Source organism: Durio zibethinus, chromosome 4 (assembly GCF_047325235.1).
Source record: "Durio zibethinus cultivar Kanyao isolate XHJ-2024 chromosome 4, ASM4732523v1, whole genome shotgun sequence".
Lineage (NCBI taxonomy): Eukaryota > Viridiplantae > Streptophyta > Magnoliopsida > Malvales > Malvaceae > Durio > Durio zibethinus.
In genome coordinates, this window is record NC_143165.1 from 3,906,203 (window position 1) to 3,907,687 (window position 1,485).

General features: G+C 36.4%; 1 protein-coding gene across 1 annotated transcript; it reads right to left on the reverse strand.

Moving 5' to 3' along the window:
• On the reverse strand, positions 1-651 carry LOC149519045 (uncharacterized). The gene is made up of 2 exons (XM_089758905.1): positions 620-651; positions 1-475 (listed from the first exon to the last, which is right to left on the reverse strand). Exons 1-2 carry the CDS (start codon positions 649-651, stop codon positions 1-3), a joined length of 507 nt encoding a protein of 168 aa, XP_089615031.1.
• Between the last annotated feature and the right edge of the window lie 834 nt (positions 652-1,485).

Consider the following 1,485-nt stretch of genomic DNA (forward strand, 5'->3'; position numbering starts at 1 on the left):
CTATAAAATCACATGATCGATGCACTCAAGAGAGTTCGCAAAGTGATTAGCTTCTCTAAAATTATGGACGAAAGTAATATTCTTAATCCTAACAAAAAGATTAAACAACCCGTTCAGTAGATAATTATGCTTCAAGGGACAGTCACTTACTTTGTTGAGCCTAGTTGTAACAACTTTTGAATCACTTTCTACTACAATATCTGATAGCTGGGCTATATTGGCATTAACCACAATAGTGAGAGCTTCTAAGACAGCCAGCAGCTCGGCCAGATTCGAGTCCTTAACGCCAACGCTCTTGTAGAACATTAGTAATGTTTCCCCTTTCCAGTTACGTAAGATTCCACCAACTCCTACAGGACTAGGCTTGCCAAGAGCCGATCCATCAACGTTGATTTTCCGAACTCCTTTAGGGGCAGAACATTCTGTACTTTTCCTACAATGCTTTTCTTTTGGAGGAACGGTTATATTTTGGATGCTGGAAACATAGTTCAGCTAGCGGCTTAGAGTGAGGTTCTGGATATTTAGCACACAACCACCAAGCTAGTCTAGTACAGATCAGTTTGAAGATGTCGTCAATAGAGCTGGTTTATTGCTTGAATATTTTTTATTCCGGGCGAACCATATTGACCACCGAGCCATAATTTGATCCATATTGCCAAGATTAAGACGATGAATTTAGAACAGTAAGAATGGGGATGCTTTCAACTATCTTGTAGATATAAATGTCCTATATATGTTGAACAAGGGAGGAAATGAACTCGGATGGCATCTCAAAACTTTGAAATCTTAGTTAAATATTTTATAATCGATTGGCTTTTAAATCAATCAGCCTCATGAGTAGCATATGATCTATTTGGTGAAGAAGAGCAAATATATTAAGTGCTCTTAGAATGGAATTCAGGGCAATATATATTTTATATGATTTGAAAGACTCAAGTTTAGGAGACGGATTGGTAAGGTTTGCATATACACCTTGAAAAAATAGATTGCACGTGCTTGTTTAATACAGTGAATGGTTCCGAAATAGGTTGTTAAGGCTGAAGAGATGCCTTTGTGTGTGTGTGTGTGTTTTTTTTCTATTCATGTGAATGGGCTTTGATTATATTTCTAAGCATTTTCCTGATCTATATATAAATTCTTAAATTGAGGAATTTCTTACAAATGTTGCATAATTAATTAAATGCATCCCCACCTACCTTCCCTCATTGCTGCAGATTTCTTCCAAACAAAAGCAAAAATTGATCGGCACAAAAATGACTTTAAAAATGACCATTTTTGTCCTTCGTCCATAACAAAGCCAACAACCCAAAAGCCCTGGCTAATGTTGAAATATAGGCGCAAGGGTAACGAACGATTTTCGGTAAATTCGCACAGTGCAACCAACAAAATCGCACATCCACTTGCGACAGTCAAATAATTGTGGCAAAAGTAGACATGATAATCTTAAATATGATATGATGATATAATATGAAAATAATATAAATA